Source organism: Sturnira hondurensis, unplaced genomic scaffold, assembly GCF_014824575.4.
Source record: "Sturnira hondurensis isolate 20B ecotype Veracruz unplaced genomic scaffold, ASM1482457v3 Scaffold0000648, whole genome shotgun sequence".
Lineage (NCBI taxonomy): Eukaryota > Metazoa > Chordata > Mammalia > Chiroptera > Phyllostomidae > Sturnira > Sturnira hondurensis.
In genome coordinates this window covers 4,860,388-4,880,863 of record NW_028073279.1, presented here as the reverse complement: position 1 = coordinate 4,880,863, position 20,476 = coordinate 4,860,388, and the positions used below count along the sequence as shown (strand labels likewise).

At 36.0% G+C, this 20,476-nt stretch overlaps 1 protein-coding gene across 6 annotated transcripts in view; it reads right to left on the bottom strand.

Moving 5' to 3' along the window:
- The window catches only part of LRRC40 (leucine rich repeat containing 40), a 54,351-nt gene that overhangs the window by 12,336 nt on the left and 21,539 nt on the right, over positions 1 to 20,476 (bottom strand). The window contains exons 8-14 of one of the 6 annotated variants that reach the window (XM_037042525.1): positions 19,743 to 19,830; positions 19,585 to 19,630; positions 10,078 to 10,186; positions 7,430 to 7,537; positions 5,978 to 6,088; positions 3,906 to 3,983; positions 1,971 to 2,156 (exon numbers count right to left, since the gene is read on the bottom strand). In XM_037042525.1, the coding sequence (XP_036898420.1) occupies positions 1,971 to 2,156; positions 3,906 to 3,983; positions 5,978 to 6,088; positions 7,430 to 7,537; positions 10,078 to 10,186; positions 19,585 to 19,630; positions 19,743 to 19,830 (726 nt within the window). Of the gene's footprint in view, positions 1 to 1,970; positions 2,157 to 3,905; positions 3,984 to 4,008; positions 5,007 to 5,977; positions 6,089 to 7,429; positions 7,538 to 10,077; positions 10,187 to 19,584; positions 19,631 to 19,742; positions 19,831 to 20,476 lie in introns of those variants that run through there. The other 5 variants (XM_037042536.1, XR_005065936.1, XM_037042545.1 and 2 more) reach the window with 5 other exon arrangements.

Sequence of the window (20,476 nt, the reverse complement as noted above, 5' to 3'; positions counted from 1 at the left end):
AGGAGGAGCTGTGATCTGAACTGTAATTTAACCCATCTTTTTCTCTGTCTTATAATAACCATATACTAAATACTAATCCATACAAGTGGGGGCAAAAATAGGTTTACAGTTGTGAGTGCCCAGAACAGTTTTTTAATTATTATTATTTATTAATTATTGTATTATTTTCCATACGAACTACCAGCCTGCTTTTGCCCCACCCTGTATTTACACAAGTGTGGAATGAGCATACTGACAAGCACTATCCCAAGGGCTAAAATGTGATCAGTATGTCCCCCTCCACCCTGGGAAATACTGACACATCTGCCCTCTCCTACCTTCTACCAGATACACATATAAAACCTATTTGCTTGTTCTGAAATGAAGTTCAATTTAAAATTTAAGGGCCTGTTAATTTGTTTCTTTAATCATTAAGAAATGTCTTAAATTATAAGATAAACTTTTGTATTACTTTTTAATAACTGAAGTGTTTATGTAAACAAAAGTCAAAGGATTCACACCATATAATATATATCACATCTAAATTAAATCTTCAAATACTTCCATGAGCTCAGGGAATTCTTTTAAAGATTTATTTTTCTTAATTTATAGAAGTTAATTACACTCAGTCCTCATTATTGAGACTCCACATTTACAGATTTGCCTACTAAAACTTGTTTGTAACCCCAAAATCAAGACAGCTGGCACTTTCAAGATCATTCTTTGACATGCATAGAGCAGCAAAAACCCTAAGTGACTGGACAGACACATTCTCCACTGAGGTCAAACAGGTGACGCTGCCTTCTTGTTTCATTCAGCTCCCACACTGTAAACATGGGTAGTGTCCCTGGTCTTCTTAGTGTGACATTTTTGCATTTTTTGTACTTGTTGGTAATTTCACTGTTGGAAATGGCCTGCGAGTGTACTGCTGAAGTGCCTGCTAGTTTTCTTAAACAAGAAGGCTCTGATGGGCCTTCAGAGAAAATACATACTAGACAAGCTTCATTCAGGCATGAGTTCTAGTATCGTTTGGCCATAGTTCAATGTTGATGATATTTAAAAAGGTGTCTTAGCACAAAAACACACATTAAAAATAAAAGGTTATGTATTAATTGGTTGAAAATGCTGTGACCAGAAGCTTGAAAGAACCTAACCCCTGCACCTAGGAGCAACAGTTCAGTCTTCACTAATTTAATGTTTACAGAGACTTTATAGAATAAAACTGCTGCCAATAACGAGAATTAACTGCACTTGCCTCCTATGATTCACTACTGAGAGCTACGAGAGCAGATGCCAGTCCTGCCCTAGTAAAGTCAAATACGCCAGACCATCACCTGCAGAAATTACTCCTCACACATCCTGCTCGGCTTTCTGTTAACATCTCCAACTCCCCTTATAGTCACTTCACAAGCATTTACTGGGGCTATGTTTTAAGTACTGGGATAACTTTCTTTCACTGAGTCTAAACAGAGCAGGATGAGAAATTAGAGGAGTGACTAACTCTAGAGAATAAGGAAGGTTTTCATATGTGATATTTAGTTTGATTACTGATAAAAGCAAGGTAAAGGCATTTGAGGCTGTGGTAGCAGCAAACACAGAGAGCAGGACCATGAGGCCCACTTGAAACAAATGCCTATGATGTGTAATCAAATATTGAAAAACCCTAAATGCACAGCTAAATATATTTCCCTGATATTTTTACACAGCAGTTTCAGATTACACAGTGATGAGAAAAGTATCACTAGAATAAATTACTTCATTTACATATACATGATACCATATAAACAAAGCTAAAAAAATAAATTTGGTAAAATCTGTAAAACAGAATTGGTATTCTAGGTTTGTTGTCTATTATTTTTAACAGAATGTTACACTTTTTACTTCAACTTTCCTGCTAGAGTTTCATCTCAACAAAAAAACAAAACAACCAAGCGGCACTTCAAAAAATCAGTCAAATAAATGGAAAAAACTTAGTACAATGGTATAGTTACCTTAAGTTCACACAATTACCAAGCTCGGGTGGAATTTGTAGGAGGTCATTATTTTGAAGGTCCAGTGTAATCAGACTTTCCATTGTCTTCAATTTTCCAGGGTCCACAGATCCAACCTGATTATTACTAATCAAAATTGTTTCAAGTGTGGGAATGTGATACAGAACTTCAGGTAGTATTTTGAACCTACATAAAAATATTGTAATCAGAGGCAAAATCATTCATTCCAATAGATGACCTTAAGTTTGATATTTGGAGATAAAGCTTTCTTTAGTGTTAAGTTACTTTAGATTTGGTTTAAGTCTTATTATATTCAAATTTGCCAGAAAAGAAGGAATATGAACTAATTTTTGGAAACCCTGAAATATATGTTAGGTGGAAATATTTGCAACAGTTCCTGTTTATTGTATAAAATCCAAAGTTGAGAGTAAATTCTTCAATATTTTCCTTTCACCTTCAAGAGACAAGCAAATCTTCCTGAGATTCTGTATAGAATGTCTCCATGTAGGTATTCTTCCAGAGTTCATTTGTATTTCTTATGAAAGAGAATCACTGCCAAACTTAAGTAAAAATTCAAGATTCCTATTTGCTTGGAATAAGTTTCAAAAACAAGTGCATTTTTGGTTCCTGAAAAAGATGATAAACTAGCATAGGCTACCAACTTCCCCATCCAAAGCAACCCTGAAGATGTCCCAAGGGAGATAAGAAAGCCAATGGCTCTCAGAGCCATTAACACAAATCCCCGAGGACCTCTTGGTGCAATAGCAAAGGCTAAACTGAAGGCAGCTCTGTAGTTCCAGAGGGACAGGGGCATCAATAACCAGGAGTACAGCTGGACCAAACTGCCTCCAATTAGTCCCTTCTCTTCTTTCTCACCAACCCATGAACAAGCTATTTAAAACTTGTTTAGCCCTGGCTGGCATAGCTCAGTGGATTGAGCGTGGGCCTGCGAACCACACGATCAAGGTTCGATTCCCAGTCAGGGCACATGCCTGGGTTGCAGGCCAGTTCCCAGCAGGGGATGCACGAGAGGCAACCATACATTGATGTTTCTCTCCCTCTCTCCTTTCCTTCCCCTCTAAAGATAAATAAATAAAATAAAAAATAAAACTTGTTTAAATTGCAACCCATGCCTGTAATTTAAAAAGATGTGGCTCAACTGTTAATATAGAAGTTAAGGTTAACTTTTGCCACTTCCCCAAAGACATTACCTGACAATGCAATTGACAACTCAACAAATAATTCAATAGAGAAATGACAGTTCAACAGAGAAATGGCAGTTCAATTCACAAGTAAAAATGAGGAGCGATCTGAGGAGTGCATATATTTTTAAATTATGAGAACAACAGTATAACCTACACACAAGAAGGAAAGATAATGGAACAGAAAGAACAAAAATTTAAATAGGCAGCATTGTAACATCACTGTGCCTTAGCTTCTTCATTCATCAATGAGGTAATATGGTAACAGAATGAAACCTAAGCACTTGTAAGGCCATATTCGACTCCTTGAAATGTTCCCAACACAGCATGTTCTCACATGGTTGTGCCTCATTACGCACTGCTTGCTCTACCTGGGATGACTGATCCCTGTGGTCTGGCACATGTCTGCCTATTTTTCCTCAGTCTTGGTTATAATGCTATCTCCTTTACCTTCAGGTGATTTCAGGGACACTTTTCTGCATTATGCTTCAATTGTAGCAACTATAATTACTTAAATGATTAAAAGGAACAAAAAGCTATTATATGTCAATTGTGAAAACTCAAAGCAAGCAACATCACTTTCAATTCTAAGCAGAACTGAGTGAAAATTAACCAAGATATTTAAAGAAAGTAAAAACATAGGGCTTTTTTGTTTGGCTCTTTTAGTTGTTTTCTCTAGTTAGACCTACAAATTTTAAAGGAATAATAGTTGCAGATTTGCCTGTTCTCTTACCTATTAAAGGAAAGATTGATTGTTTGTAGTCTTATCAACGATTGCATTTCTTCAGGCAAAGAATTTAAAAAATTGTTTCTAAATTGGAAAGAAAAAGATGATTTACAAAAGTTTTGTTCAGCTTAATTTATAATTTAAGTGATGATCAAACAAAATTCTACAGCTCTGTCAATCTTCGATCTGATCTCATTAAGGCTGAGTCCTGAGAATGCTAAATCAGTCAGCTGCCTCAAGAATTTGGTTAGTGTACCAAATCCTAATGCCAATACCCAACCAATCAATAATGCAATGACCTCTTTAACAGTAGAATGAACATTGTAAATTAGTCCCTTATGTCTTTCAAATTAAACTCAGCAATATTTCTCATAGTCAGGACCCTACCCTTTAGGATCATGCCTGTAAATACTACACTATTTGATACCACAGATATTTCACTGGTGTTAATACATATATATCTTGCGTGCAGACTTGAAATTCTACTCCAAAAATTTGAAATATTATATGAAAGAATAAAACAGGACAGAAAAGAGATACTGTACATTTAGAAATGTGTAACTTTCTACTACATAGGTATTACGCAAGTCCATTTCTACCCTAAATTTAGAAGTTCAGTTTGCACAGTGCTTTTTTTTTTTTTAACATTGTATAATGAACCATGGTAGTAAACAGAATCCCATTTACTGGTAGAAGGACTAGGGAACGATGTTACAAGAAAGGTTAACAACAAGGTGGGATTCCAGAGGCTGTATACCTACCTATAATAGAACGTATCTATGAGAAAATTATAATTATATCCAACTAGATGGCTACATATTATAACTGAATAATTTTCTCTAACCTATCTCTTTACATTCAGAAGTCAAGTCTAATATTTAAGAATTGCATTTTCTACACCTCAACCTATGTTCTGTTTTCTTTTCTCTGCACTTTTTCTCCAGTCATTGCCTTTATTAAGTTGTATGGAATAACCTATTGTTGGTTTCTATACTTTTCAAAAAAGTCTTGAATCTGGTATCAGACATAAAAGCATATTTTAGTCACTTAACTAGAAACTTCCAGATATGGTTGCAGATGAAGGCATACACACATGTACACACTCCACTGAAGAAGGGGACAAAAAGAAATAAAGACATCAGCAATGGGGACATGAACTCATCTCTTTGCTGTTAATACCAAACTAAAATGTGGTTTAATACTGTTTTGCCAGTGCAATTGCCACCCCTCAAAATAGAAGTAAGTCTACATTTAGTAGGAGCAAAGTAAAGTAGATTTGCTTTAATCCCATAAATGAAAAAAAATTTGTTCCTACAGGAAAAATAAAACAGACATAACTTAGCATATTGTTATTTGACTACTGTTTGAGCAGAACAAGAGGAACTATAAATAAATTAAAAAACATACCTAGTATCAATACATGAGCAGTAGGAAGCCCAGGCAGTAGACACACAGTTTAGGATCAAGTTTTAAAGCCCATGCAATAAATGACTGTCTAACCCTGAGACATGTAAAGCTATGAGAGATGTGATGCTTCTGATCCTGTCACATCAACTTTGAACATTTTTCAACTTCCTATTATATCTGCAGAACGTTAAGTAGTGTCTTGTTTTTGTTACCATTCATAGTGTTCCTAGTCTTTATTTCTGGCCATGCATATTTAATATAATATTTTGGAACCACATAGTTTCTTTTTTAAGAGAAGCCATGCTATGCCAGCATGGAGTTGACAGTTTTATGCTATTTGCTTTCAGAAAAAGAACAATGTGAAGCAACACCTTCCTTGTGTTATTTGCAATTCTACACAAGCATTAATCTATCAAAGAATGTGTTAATATTTTCTAGTATTTTAAATAATTTTGTCATATCACTTAACTTGTAAATTATCTATAAATGATAGATTTGATTAAAATGCTTTCTAAATGCTTAATTTTAAAGTTACCCTAAAATATTTTTACTAAACTAAACACCAATTTCCACATTTACTTAGAAAAATATGAGGGGAAGAGCAAAAGTTAGGCAAACTCAAAGACAAGTTATAATGAAAAAAGTGAAGCAAGAATATCATCAATACATACCTGAGATCTAAAAAAGTCAATTTTTGAAGCATACATAATTCTGAGGATATAAAGGAAAGCTTATTAAAACTGAGATTGACATCAGAAGCCATGTCCTTCAGTTCCAAAATCCTGAAACAAAAATAATTCTAAAATGTTAGCACTTGAATTCAGAACCTCAAAACTATAAGCAGACCATAGAGGGTGGAAAGAACCCTACATTACATTATATTTGCTAATTATATTTTCTGTAACTTTTACATTTCTCACAAAAATTTCAAACAGTTTGGATATGTAACTGATCAAAATAGATTTCTAAAAACAGCCTTAATTATTATCTGTCCTGGAATTTTACTTTGCCTTAAATGTATGTTTAAGTTTAAGAATCCATTTATTTTTTTTATTTTCTACATATTTTATTGATTATACCATTTCAGTTGTTCTATTCCCCCCCTCCACGCTGCATACCCCCTCCGCCACCACTCTTCCCCTTTGGTTTATGACCACATGTCTCAAGTTCTTTAGATTCTATATTTCCCATACTATTCTTGCCCTCCCCCCTATTTTCTACCTACTGTCTATGCTATTTTCTGTACCTTCTCCTCCTCCTACTCCCCTGTTGCTAACCCTCCATGTGTTCTTCATTTCTATGGTTCCACTCCTGATCTAGCTGTCCTCTTGGTTTTCTTTTGTTTTAGGTGTGGTTGTTGATTAACTGTGAGTTTGCTGTCCTTTCACTATTCATATTTTTCATCTTCTTTTTCTTAGATAAGACCATTTAACATTTCATATAATAAGGGCTTGGTGACGATGAACTCCTTGAATTTGATCTTATCTGAGAAGCACTTTATTTGTCCTTCCATTCTAAATGAAAGCTTTGCTGGACAGAGCAATCCTGGCTGTAGGTCTTTGGATTTCATGACTTGGAATACTTCTTTCCAGCCCCTTGTTGCCTATAAGGTCTCTTTTGAGAAATCTGCTGACAGTCTGATCGGAACTTATTTTATATTTAAACCAATTATGAACAAAGAACAAAGATCAAATCTATGCAATTTTTTTAAAGATTTTTTATTTATTTATCTTTAGAGGGGAAGGGAAGGAGAGAAGGAGAGTAAATATCAATGTATGGTTGCCTCTCATGAGTCCCCTGCTGGGAACTGGCCTGCAACCCAGGCATGTGCCCTGACTGGGAATCAAACTGCGATCGTGTGGTTCACAGGACCATGCTCAATCCACTGAGCTATACCAGCCAGGGCAAATCTATGCAATTTTTATACTGTATTTTGTTAATGGCTTGAATCCATAAAATAAATTATTTGAAATATATTCTGTAACATAAGTATTATTAATGCAAGGAATTTTACATATAATTTCTAATTTTAAAACTATGAAAAATAATTTTTTAACTAAGATGCAAACAAATCTTACAATGAAGCACTACTTAATAGAAATGGCATCATGAATAGTTCTTACCTTTTTGGAATTTCACATAGCTGATTCTTACTGAAGTTAATAGAAGTTATAATGTTGCTTTTTACTGCATCAAACACTTCATCAGGAATCAAGGTTGTTTGTTTATCACTAAAAAATATTTAAAATCTGCATCAATCTTAGTAGTCCAGAAAAATATTATTACTTCCCACTTTTAAATAATTATAAAGATTTTATAGATTTAAAAAATTCTGAAAGTAGTTTATTTAGTTCTATAAAGAATGCCTTAAAACCCTGCCAACCCACAAATGTTAGCTGTCAGGAATTCAGACACACACTGCATCACAACACACTGCACCTCCTGAGCATTCATATACTCAATGTGAATAAAAATGAGAGATGCATCTTCAGAGTCTAAGATGTCCAGAAGTCATATAGTAAATGGACAGTAATATACTAAATGGATTCTTCTATCTCAGAGTAGAATTAAATCTGTAATTTTAAAATCTGTTTTGCCCCTTTTCTTAAAAATCTCTAACGGGTTATCTGTCAACTTTCTTTAGGTAAATAGTTAACTGCAAGAAAAGAATTATTTTTAAAAGTTCAACTAGGGTTCTCATAACCTCAACCAACTTCTCTCTTCTTTAGAGTATAACAAAGTAGACAGTAGTGGCATTGGTCCTGCCACTAACAAGCTTTGTCATTTATCTTCCCTGAACCTCAGTTCTGGGAAATTATCATCTAAATGGTTATTCATTGTTATTTATGCCAGATCTCTTGTAAATTTCCTTTTCAGTAAGACTAACATTTTCATTAAGATTTTTAATAAAATATAAATTTAACCTTAAATGAAAGTATAGAACTCTGACATTTGCTTTAATGATTTGTTGGTTATAATTAGCCATTATCCTTACGTTCTTTTTTTACAATTTTTAATGCCTAATACATCATCCACCTAATAACATCCTTGATGGAATGTCCACTGAATGACTGTATGTACAAGGAAACAATATTACACATGTAATATGGGAGAACTGTGTAAGAAAGCCATTGTAATACAGATAGAATAAAAGACAGCTAAAATTTCACATGCATTATGCCTATTACTTTTTCTGCTTTAGGGCCCCATTTTCTGCTGTGCAGATGCAGCATTTTTATCTTTTCAATCAGCAATGCTCAAGTCATGGGAAAATGATTTATTCTACTCAAACTTTGAAGATTCATGCTATTTTTTAAAATTTAGTTGAAGGCATTTATGCCTTAAAATTGAGAATTAAATTGTATCTTAAATAGTATACTCCTTTCCAATTAAAGTCTCCTAGGAAAGCAAATTACAGTAAATTTAAAAACTAAATAATCTAAGATATATAATCATTAATTGCTATATTTATTATGCTTTAGTGATATCTGTGCCTTTAAAAAGTGGGAATAGTTTTCCCAAATAAAATTGTATCACTAGTACTTTATAGACTGTTTGGAGGATTAAAAGCAATAGCATATGTCAAGTACTTAGCACAGTGTCTAGTGCAGAACAGAGATTGAATGGTGCCCATTCAGGGTAGAGAGATAGTCTGTCTCCTCATTCAGTGTCCTATGATACCTAGCACAGAATTTGATATCTAGTAGGCTCCAAAAACATCTACTAAATAAATGAGTACATTACGTGGAAGATAAAACATGCAAAGTTGCCATACTATGCTATGAAAAAAGAGAAGCACAAATATTAAGTGTTTCAGTGTCAAACATGGAAGTTGGCTTAGAGTAGTGATTTCTACATACATCTGCGAATGGCAGACAAGAGGTGAGATCAATGTAAATGAAACACAACAAATCTGAAAAGGAGAGTGTATACTGACTGCTGACCAGGTGGTTCCTAGTGACACATAACGAAAAGAGGCTAGAATACTGAAGCTGGCTGTGTGGATAACTGAACACTTCTGGTTACTTGTATGATTTGAGTCTATATTCTCCTGCATTTTCATTATAATGCCGAGCCAATCACTGCAATCAGTTTGACAGTATTGGTTATTTATATCACTGTTGCCTTCGTAGTGAAAGAACACTTGACAGCCACTCCCAATCTCTGTGTAGGTATCTTCCTTCCCCAGTCGAATACACTTACAAAATATACAAAAATAATTTTTAGGCTTCTGTCTCATTTTATATACCAACATTGTAATCATTTCAGATTTAATGTATGTACACTTTCACTTGTATGTATCATTACACTTGCATTCAGATATATTAACAGGATACAGACTCTCAAGCTTTGCCTTCTTGGGGTATTTATTAACTAAATTATATTTATTTCTTATTTACCAATATAGACCCCACTATCACCAATATAAAATCTTCTCTGGAGGACAGTCACAAAATTTGATTAGCAACTAATACTGTCACTCCCTTATTTTTTACAACAGCAAAATGTTGTTTATCATAAAAATTTTACTATTAATAACTATCAATTTATATCGAGCACAACAAACACAAAACACCTAAGGAATGGACACTTAAGTTCATTGTATTTTTCATATACTTCTATCTCATCATTGTTTTTACAAGTGCTATTATTCTAAGTCAAGTACACAAATGCACTCTAATGAATTCTTCCTCACCAACTGTCCTTTTTCAGAAGAATTATTTCTAAAAGTTTTCAACATGTTGTTATGTTTAAAAAATGAGTTCCATACCTGTAGTCTAGTATTTTTAATGTGATGATGGCATGCACATTGACCCTGGACTCACTTGGTAGTGTCATGGCAGTCTCAATAACAGAGTCATTTTGGCTAGGTCCATCATCTGAGGGAAAAAAAAGTTATATAAAGCCAATATGTATAGTACAAAGTCATTTTTTAAAAACATGAAAATACATTAGAAATAGTACATGTGATTTATTGATATTATTGGTGAGAATGTCATTAGTAATATGTTTTGTTTCCAATAACTCACATCTAAGTTTGAATTTAATATTTAATTAATAGAAAACAGAGAAAAAGTCACTACAATATTGCTTCAAAATCTATTAATAATCCTTTCAAAGGGAAACGAAGAAGTAGAAAGGAACCTTCAAAGAACAACTGTTGGGAACTGTCTGCCTGGTTTCGGAAGACGAAACCCCGCCAACAGGTAAAAAGGCCCCACAGCTAGGGGACCTTGAGACCATAAGCCATTAAGGAGACAAAACTTATCCTCCCAGCAGGTGCCCAGCCTCTGCCCCCTTTACTTCACCCTGCTTGGTCCCTGAAGGATGGCTGGATAGCCAATGACAGGTAAAATCCCTCAAGGAAGGAACAACCTAAGACAGGCACAGTCGAGAAGGGGCAGTGAGGGAAGGAGGACTTGGGGGGCTGTGGAGGAGAGACAAAAGACTCTCACTCCTCAGATTTATCATAGCCTGAGTCCTCATTCTATCTGTAAAAAGTCTCCTAATCTCTTGGCTGCCTTACTTCCCCAACCCGATTCAAGCCTGAAACAATGCTGAAGGGAAGTACAGCCCTGTGCCAGAACAAGCGGTTCCCAGAGCAGGGGCAATCAGGCCTAAGAAAGAATGCATAGAGTTCAGTGAAACCTGCTTTGCTAAGAATGTTATCAATTTAAATGTTAAGGGTCCAAGCACAAAATACTTTTTTTCCCCAAGGTTTTACAGCCAGTTGGCATCACCCTGTCTGCTAGAGTCTGACTCAAAAGGACCCCTGTGATCCCAGAAGTATTACCTGTAAACCATGCCTCCTTTCTTTGATATGCATTCCTATGCAAGCTAAACTCAATAAAAGCCCACTGAGAGAGAAACTAAAGACCTTTCTCCTCCAAAAGACTGGTCAGCCTTTCCTCCCCAGGAAGATCATATCTTGGTAGACATTCTCATCCGCGGTGGCCAGGGGAATTCTGAAGGCGGAGGCGCCAACCCCCCCACCCCCCCCACCCCGACTAAAATGTCTCAGAAGAAACAACAAGGAATCATTCCTCTTTCCTCTAAGCAAAATACAAGTAATATTGTCCATTAGAAGAAATATGTTAACAACAACAACAAAAGAATTATTTCCCACAAATGTCTAACAGATACACATATGCCTATCTTTTGACTTTAGGACACAATGAAGCTGATTATCCCCAATCATTTAAAGTCTGGCAATTTGCATAATCCAGAAAGTTTTTAATTTTTATACAAATTAGAATTTTTCTTAGCAAATGCAAGACTTTATTTTCATCAGACACATTCTAACATGTGTGCATACTCCCACATGCACACACAATCAGCCTCTCACTAATCTACAGAGACTGCGATTCCCTAGCAGAATCTCAGCTGACTTCTTTGTAGAAATTAAGCTGATTCTCATATTAGCATGGGATTGCAAGAAACCCAGGACAGCAAAATTAAGCCTAAGAAAAAGAACAGAGTAGGAGGAATTACACTTCCTGACTGCAAAACTTAATACAAAGCAACAGTAATCAAGATAGTATGGTACTGGCACAGAACAGACACAGAGATCAATGGAATAAAATTAAGAGTCCAGAATGCACCCAATATTTATGGTCAGCTGATTTTCAACAAGGATGGCAAGACCATTTAATGAGAAAAGGATAGTTGTTTCAACAAATTGTGCAGAAAAACTGGGTAGCAGTGTGAAAAGAATTAAACAATTCGTATCTCACACCAAATACAAAAAGTAACTCAAAATAGATTAAAGACATAAATGTAAGAGCAAAACTATAAAACTAAGAAGAAAACATAGGGGCAAATCTTAATAAAATAAGATTCTGTGAAAAATTTTTAGATATGAAACCAAAAGCATAAACAAATATAGGGAAAAACAGATAAATTGACTTCATCAAAATTCAAACGACTTTGAGGTGTTTCAAAGGACGCCATCAAGAAAATGAAGACAACCCACAGAGGGCTAGAAAATATTTGCAAATCATATATCTGACAAGAGATTTATATCTAGACTATATAAAGAACTATTACAATTCAATAATAAAAACATAAATAATCTAATTAAAAATTGGGCAAAGGAGCTGAACAGACATTTCTCAAAGATGTACAAATGGCCAGTAAGCACATGAAATGATGTTCAACATCATTAGTAATCAGGGAAATGCTAAACAAATCTACAATGAGATACTTCATATCCAGTAGGATGTTTAGAACTTGAAAGTCAGAATCAAAACCCTCATAAAACCCTGGATGGGTAGCTCAGTTGGTTGGAACTTCATCTTGATACACCAAGGGGACATATAATAAGCAACCAATGAATGTATAAATTAAATGGAGAAATAAATCAACGGGTCTGTCTCTCTCTTCCTGTCTCGCTAAAATCAATTTTTAAAAACCTCATACAAAGCTAATGAAAATAAAAAGTTATGCAGCTGTTTTGTAAAACAGTCTGGCAGGTCTTCAAATAAAGTTACCATATGACTCTGCAATTTTACCCCAAGATATAAATGCAAGAGAAAGGAAAATATATGTTCACACTGAAATTAGTAAATATGCTGCCAGTGGAAATAGGGTTCTTGTTGTGTGGCAAGAAAAGCTTTTCAGTGACCATGCATGGGAGGGTGAGGTGTAGTGGTTAAGATTTACTGGGGTAGAAAGAAATGACTGCTCAGGTGCCCAGAGTCTGTATCTCATTCACAGTCAGGTGGGTCAGCTACATCCACTATGGAAGAAATCCAGCTTTGACTTTATCAAGCCCCAAATAAGAACGAGGGTCCAGAAATTCTGTGCCATTGGTTCAGTCCACGCCAAAGCTCAGTACAGTTTAATCTCTCTTCCCATCCAGCTAGTTTAGTTTCTGTTCCTGGCTGCAGCTGTGCTGCTGAACCCAGACTCATGTTTGGGCCTACAGGGATGCAAGGTCCACGTGGCTTTCGGATACACATTTAGGAGCCCTGCTTGGAGCCCAGGCTTGGGCCCACAGAGCTGCTAGGCCAACAAGGCTGCTATGGAAAGAGCAGGTGCAAGCACATAAGCGCACAGAGGAACCAGCAAACCTGTATTAACAAGAGAAGCCTTTGTTAAGCTTTGATTACCTCAGGCCTTCAGAATGACTAATCCCTTTCCCAATCCTTCAAGGGCTTATGTTGGGCCCCCTAACCAATCCATTTCCTAGATCTTCGCCGGCTTGTGCTGAGACTTCCCCCAACCAATCTGGTCTTTTTCCAGATTAGACATCACCCCTTTGTGGTTGCCATCTTGGCTCCTACTGTGCACATCTCATAGTTTTGCTGGGAATCATCTGCCTTGTACTGTGCCTGTGCTCACTGGCCCTGCACCATCTTGTCTTCTATTGGGCACGCACCCAGCAGAGTAATTTCTCCTCTATTGTTATTTCTCCCTCATTAATCCGGGCTAATGGCCAGTGGTACTTGGAGTGACTGGAAAGCTGGCCATTCCTCAGTACATGGGAAGAGGATCCCCTGGGCAGGGCAATGGGTTTGCCATATCTTATAACCTAGTTAATCAGCCAGCTTTGCCCCCTTCTCTTTTATTAATTATGTAGCTACATACACCAACAAATACACAAATTTAACAGAAATCATACAATGTCCGCTTTCAGGTAACAATGTAATTAAATAATATTGGTAATAAAATAACTGGAAAATTCTAAAATACAAAAAGACTAAATGATACATCTCTCTTTTTTTAATCTTCACCTGAATCTATGTTTATAGATTTTTAGGGGAAGAGAGAGAGAGAGAAACATTGATCATCTGCCTCCCATATGTGCCCCAACCAGAGAATGAGCCCACAACCTAGGTATGTGCCCTGACTCGGGATCAAACCTACAACAGTTTGGCGTATGGGATGATGCTCCAATCAACTAAGCCATCCAGCCATGGCAACAAATTTCATGACTCAAAGAAGAAATCTAAAGAGAAAATTTAAATACTCTCAACTACATGAATATTAAGACACAACTTAATGAAATTTGTTGAAGTGAAAGAAGTATTTAGGCATAAATTAACAGGACTGAATGCATATACTAAAAAAGAAGATACCACATTTTTAGGACTATAAGACGCACCAGACCATAAGACGCACCTAGATTTTAGAGGAGAAAAAGAGAAAAAAAATTTTGAAGCAAAAAATGTGGTAAAATAGGACTTCCTGTCAAGATGGAGTCATAGGTAGACATACTGAGCCTCCTCGCACAACCAAAAAAAGGACAACAATTTAAAAACAAAAACCAACCAGAACTGACCAAAAACTGAATTGTATAGAAGTCCAACAACCAAAGAGTTAAAAAAGAAACATTCATCCTGACCAGCAGGAGGGGCGGAGTTGGGCATCCGAGGCAGAGAGGCCTCGCAGCAAAGCAGTGGCTGGTGGACCCAGCAAGGCGGTAGATTGTGTAGCAGGGCACAGCACGCAAGGCGGCTGGCAGACCAGGTGGTCCTACATTTGCACACAGATAAACCAGGCAAAATGGGAGTGAGACAGACTGCACAAACCAGGGTCCCGGCCCTGGGAAATAAAGCCTCAAAACACCGATTGAAAACACCTGTGGGGGCTGAGGTGCTGGGAGACTCCTAGCCACACAGGAGAGTTTGCTGGAGAGACCCACAGGATCCTAGAACATACACAAGCCCACCCACCCGGGAACCAGCACCAGAAGGACCCAATTTGCTTGTGGGAAGCAGGGAAAGTGATTGAAATCCAACAGAGAGCAGAGTAAGCACCACTGTTCCCTCTCGGACCCCTCCCCCACATACGGCATCACAATGCAGTTACCTGGGTTGCCCCACCCTGGTGAACACCTAAGGCCCCACCCCTCATTAGTAACAGGCATGTCAAGACAAAAAAAATGGCCCAAACGAAAGAACAGATCAAAGCTCCAGAAAAAATACAACTAAGCGATGAAGAGACAGCCAACCTATCAGATGCACAGTTCAAAGCACTGGGGATCAGAATGCTCTCAGAATTGGTTGAATTTGGTCACAAATTAGATGAACAAATGAAGGCTAAACTAATTGAAATGAAGGGAAATGTACAGGGAACCAATAGTGATGGGAAGGAAACTGGGACTCAAATCAATGGTATGGACCAGAAGGAAGAAAGAAACAACCAAACAGAAAAGAATGAAGAAACAAGAATTCAAAACATGAGGAGAGGCTTAGGAACCTCCAGGACATCTTCAAATGTTCCAACATCAAATTATAGGGGTACCAGAAGGAGAAGAGGAAGAGCAACCATTGAAAAACTTATTTGAACAAATAATAAAGGAGAACTTTCCTAATCTGGCAAAGGAAAGAGACTTCCAGGAAGTCCAGGGAGTCCCAAAGAAGTTGGACCCAAAGAGGAACAGACCAAGGTACATCATAATTACATTACCCAAGATTAAAGATAAAGAGAGAATCCTAGGAATAGCAAGACAAAAGAGAGTTATCTACAAAGGAGTGCCTATGAGACTGTCAGCTGATTTCTCAAAAGAGACCTTATAGGTAAGAAGGGGCTGGAGAGAAGTATTCCAAGTCACGAAAGGCAAGGACTTTCATCCAAGATTGCTCTATCCAGCAAAGTTTTCATTTAGAATGGAAGAGCAGATAAAGTTCTTCTCAGATAAGGTCAAGTTAAAGGAGTTCATTATCACCAAGCNATGAAGAAACAAGAATTCAAAAAATGAGGAGAGGCTTAGGAACCTCCAGGACATCTTCAAACGTTCCAACATCAAATTATAGGGGTACCAGAAGGAGAAGAGGAAGAGCAACCGTTGAAAAACTTATTTGAACAAATAATAAAGGAGAACTTTCCTAATCTGGCAAAGGAAAAAGACTTCCAGGAAGTCCAGGGAGTCCCAAAGAAGTTGGACCCAAAGAGGAACAGACCAAGGCACATCATAATTACATTACCCAAGATTAAAGATAAAGAGAGAATCCTAGGAGTAGCAAGACAAAAGAGAGTTATCTACAAAGGAGTGCCTATGAGACTGTCAGCTGATTTCTCAAAAGAGACCTTATAGGTAAGAAGGGGCTGGAGAGAAGTATTCCAAGTCACGAAAGGCAAGGACTTTCATCCAAGATTGCTCTATCCAGCAAAGTTTTCATTTAGAATGGAAGAGCAGATAAAGTTCTTCTCAGATAAGGTCAAGTTAAAGGAGTTCATTATCACCAAGCCCTCATTATATGAAATGTTAAAGGGACTTATCTAAGAAAAAGAAGATAAAAAACATGTACAGTAAAATAATAGCAAAGTCACAATCATCAATAACCACACCTAAAACAAAAACAAACTAAGCCAACAACTAGAACAGGAACACAACCACAGAAATGGAGATCACATGGAGAGTTATCAACAGTGGAGAGGGAGGGGGAGAGAGAGGGAAAAAAGTACTGAAAATAAGTAGCATAGATGGTAGGTAGAAAATAGACAGGGGGAAGGCAAGAATAGTATGGGAAATGTAGAAGCCAAATAACTTATAAGTTTGACACATGGACATGAACTAAAGGAGGGGAATGTGGGTGGAAGGAGGAGTGCAGCGTGGAGGGGAGTGAAGGGGGAAAATGGGACAACTGTAATAGCATAATCAATAAAAAATTTTTTAAATGTGGTAAAATATATAATAACCTGTGACCCCACTCCACCGCCCCCACCCCCACAGTGAGCCAGGTAAGCTACATTCAGACTATAAGACGCACCCCCCTTTCCTACCAAATCTGGGGGGAAAGTATGTCTTATAGTCCAAAAAATAAGGTAGATCTAAAATCAATAATCTTAAGAAATTAGAAGAAGAGGAGCAAATTAAACCCAAAGTAAAAAGAAGAGAGAATAAGAATTCAAGCAGAAATTGATAAAATTGAAAATACAAAATCCATAGAGAAAATGTTGGCTCTTTGAAAAGACTGATAAATTGATATGCCTCTAAGCCAGGCTAACTAAGAAAGAGACAGGACATTAATTACTAATATCAGATGTGAAAGAGGGGACACCACTACAGATCTCATAGACATGAAAAGAATAAAAAAATAATAACTCCATGCCCACAAATTTGATAATCTAGATGAAACAGACCAACACCTTGAAAGACACAATCTGCTGAACTTATACAAGAAGATACAGAAAACTACAAAGGCCTTATTAACAAAATTGAATCAAATTCAATAACCTTCCAAAACAGAAAGCACCAGGTCTAGGTAGTTTCATTGGCAAATCCTCCAAACATTTAAGGAATAAATTATACTAATTTTAAAAGATAAAAGCAGAGGTAATACTTTCTAATTCATTTTAAGAGGCCATAATTACTCTAAAAAGGATATAAGAAAAGCAGAATCCAATTCAATAACCTTCCAAAACAGAAAGCAGTATCTCTCATAAACATATATGTAAAAATCATCAACAAAATACTTGTATGGTGCTAAAAATATGAGTATTTTCTCCCCACCTTCTAAGTTTCTCTAGCTGGGTTAATTATCAAATTAATAGAGACAGATCAATAGAAGAAAGTAATAGTTTTAATACACGCACATGGCAAATTCATATAGGCATGGGAATGACAAAGACAGGCAACACTGCGTATATAAGACATTATGGACAAACGAGCAAAGCAGGCAACAACGGGGTGTTAGATTTCAGAAGTGAGAATGGGCAATTTACAGGTAGTTGAGGGAGAGCAGAACATATATGGAAGGAAAATTTTGGTAGGCAACTCAAAAACAATGAGGTATACAAAGTGTATCCCACTGGAGTCTCCCTAACTAATGCTAGGGTGAAGATTCTTAAGGTGATTAAGCCAGGGCTCTCTTCCTAAAGCAGATTCCTCTGAATCTCTTGGGCAGGAGAGGGGTGATTATGATGTATTCATTTCTGTTTAAAAATTTAAAAAAGGACCATTCTGGTTAATGATACTGATAATGGGAGAGGCTATATGGGAAATCTCTGTACCTTTCTCTCAATTTGTTTTAAACCTTAAAATACTCTAAAAAAAAAACCAACAACAACAACAACAAAAACAAAAAAAACAAGTCTTGCCCTGGCTGGGTGGCTCAGTTAGTCGAAGTATCATCCATACACCAAAAGGTTACAGGTTTAATCCCCAGTCAGGGTACACACTTAGGTTGCAGGTTCAATCCCAGTCAGGAAGTGTACTGGAGGCAACCAATGAATGTTTCTCTATCGTATCAGTTGGTCTCGGTCTTGGTCTCTCTCTCTCTCTCTCTCATCAGTAAACATATCTTTGGGTGAGAATTAAAAAGAAATTAAGTCTTAACATATCAGAATAAATAAACTTTCCTGGAGGAGAAAAGATACCTGGGGAAGAAAGAAAAGTTTTTGGCAGGAAATAAGTTATTAAAATAGTTAGAAAACTATTTTAATAACTTCCTTAAACAGTAAAGCACAAAATGGCAATTACTAAAGTATACAATTATTTATTTAACATATACTGATTGGCCATATGTGCTAAGCTAGACTGGGAAAAGCAATAGAGTTTTGAGCATAATTAACAGCTGCTATCTTTAGCCAAAACATTTTAGAGTGGCTTGGTGGTGTTTGCAGGAACATACTCATAAAAAACTAACTAGTGCTCTTGCTCTTATCTTGATGCTCTAGTGTATACTACAATGACAGATATAAATAAAAATTGGTATCACAATTTTAGTGCAGCATTAAAAATTAAATTTATAGTATCATTTTCTACTTTGGTAAATGTTCATGCTAAATAAACGTATCCTGAAAAATTTGTTTTGTTTTCATTTTTTTGTCAGAACTTATCAAACGCAGTATATATTCAAATACATGTTAATGCACTCCCTAGTTAATATTATATATGCCCATTTATATTATATCTAATAATATACCACACATAAAGCTTTATTATACCACATATACAAGTATATATGTATATATATATGTGTGTGTGCATATATAGAAAACCCATATATTATACCATAAAAGTCTAATTTTGCTTTTTTCCAAAGTTAAAACACTTGTGCTTATTGAATCTTTGTCATATTTTCTAACTGGTACACGATAACACAGAAATCAACATATTATAGACAGAACATTATCATTATTAATTCAAGAATGTTCTTAGAACTTCAAAATACTTATGACCTATAAGGATTCAGAATTAGAACCACACCTACCAGTAACCATTTTCTATAATTATTTATACCCAAAATATATGTAAATTTATGCACTATTAACACTTTATTACCTTTCATGTTATCCTTCAAAACACAGAAGAAAATGAAAACAGTACCTTTAATCTTGCTTCGCAGATATTTTAAGACTTCTTGGGTTCCTTTCTGAAAAGGTAGAAAGACATATTCACTACGACGTACCTTGATGCTTTACACAGCAATACGAATGTTTGAACTGAAAACTTAAAAACTGAATCTGGTTTCTAAATATGCTTACATTTATTATTTCTCTTCGAATGGTTCTCATAGGATTTCCTTCTAGTGCCAGCAATTTCAAATGAAGTTTTCCCAATGAGTAGGGCAGACTACAAAAGATTAAATTGATTTCAGGGAAAATATTAAGGGTATATACAATTCAATCAAGTAGTTGATTATATCAGTAACAACATTATAACACTATCAACATTGTAGGCCTACATTACTTGGGTATTTTTTGACATCAAAGAATACCCATGTAATGTAGGCCTACAATATTTTTCTTTGAGGTAAATGCTGAATATGTAAAAGAGAAACCAGATTTGTTTGCCATTGTCACATTATTATTGTTAAAACAGAGTATGAGCAATAAAACATTGGCTAAATTGTATCTAGTGCTAAAAAGTAGTAAATGTTCAATATATAAATTTGAATGAATCAGTGATTCAAAACAGCCATCCTCATTGATAGTAAATGGTTTGATTTTCCCTTCAAGCAAATAAATAAAATTCTTCCTAAATAAAAAATAAAAGACAAAAATATAAAACTAAATTTTAATCACGCAACTCATACTTTCATTCAATAAGAAAAGGCATTTTTATCTTTGTCACACAGAAAGATAACCTGTTGAGACTGGGTATCCAATCTCACAGTTAAGCATCTATAGTATACTAGGCACTGCTTGGTGTAAGGCAGCAATTTCAATCGGTATGCTGCAAGAGTTTTTAAAACATGCAATCCCGGACTATTCATTCA